A 546-nucleotide genomic window follows, 5' to 3' on the forward strand; every position below is an offset into this window, starting at 1 on the left:
AACTTTATCTGTTAATATGAGACTGACATAACATGCAAGACATTTCTAGAGTTTCAATTTGTGTAATGAAGTGAAAAATGTTGATACCCCAAAGTGACTTAGTGATCATTAGGACACTGAGTTGCTTTGAGAGTAACAGAAAGTTGTACCTGCAACAAATGCACAATGTTTTTTTCCCTTTTAGTTATAGTTTTTTCCTTAAGTTCCTTTATCTTCATAATTTTTCTTGCTCTCAGGCTCGTGAGATGTTTGATGGGGAATTTGAGAGCCTGAAAGCCATTGTCGCCACAGGCACAATAAAAGCCCCTACGCCCCACTTAGTCGTTGATAATCCAGCTGGTGGGGCCGTCCTGGTTATGGAGTACTTGGATATGCACGGCCTTAATAGACAGTCTGGAGCTCTCGGTGAACAGTTGGCCAGGTATTTATTGGAGTTTTGGATGTTGGTATATATTCCAGTAAATTTTGAGCTTCATAACTTTTCTTCTGTGGAATAGATGGCAGGAGAGAATACTGAATTTATTTGGGGTATTTCTAGGTTTGGCT

The 546-nt window shown here is 39.4% G+C and overlaps 1 protein-coding gene across 2 annotated transcripts in view; it reads left to right on the forward strand.

Annotated features, from left to right (window-relative positions):
• Positions 1 to 546, forward strand: part of LOC119590678 (ketosamine-3-kinase-like) — a 6,441-nt gene that overhangs the window by 4,189 nt on the left and 1,706 nt on the right. For both annotated transcript variants that reach the window (XM_037939363.1, XM_037939362.1), the window contains exon 3: positions 237 to 421. In XM_037939363.1, the coding sequence (XP_037795291.1) occupies positions 237 to 421 (185 nt within the window). The remainder of the gene's footprint in view (positions 1 to 236; positions 422 to 546) is intronic.

The sequence above is a fragment of the Penaeus monodon genome, chromosome 27 (genome assembly GCF_015228065.2).
Source record: "Penaeus monodon isolate SGIC_2016 chromosome 27, NSTDA_Pmon_1, whole genome shotgun sequence".
In the NCBI taxonomy this organism is placed as follows: domain Eukaryota; kingdom Metazoa; phylum Arthropoda; class Malacostraca; order Decapoda; family Penaeidae; genus Penaeus; species Penaeus monodon.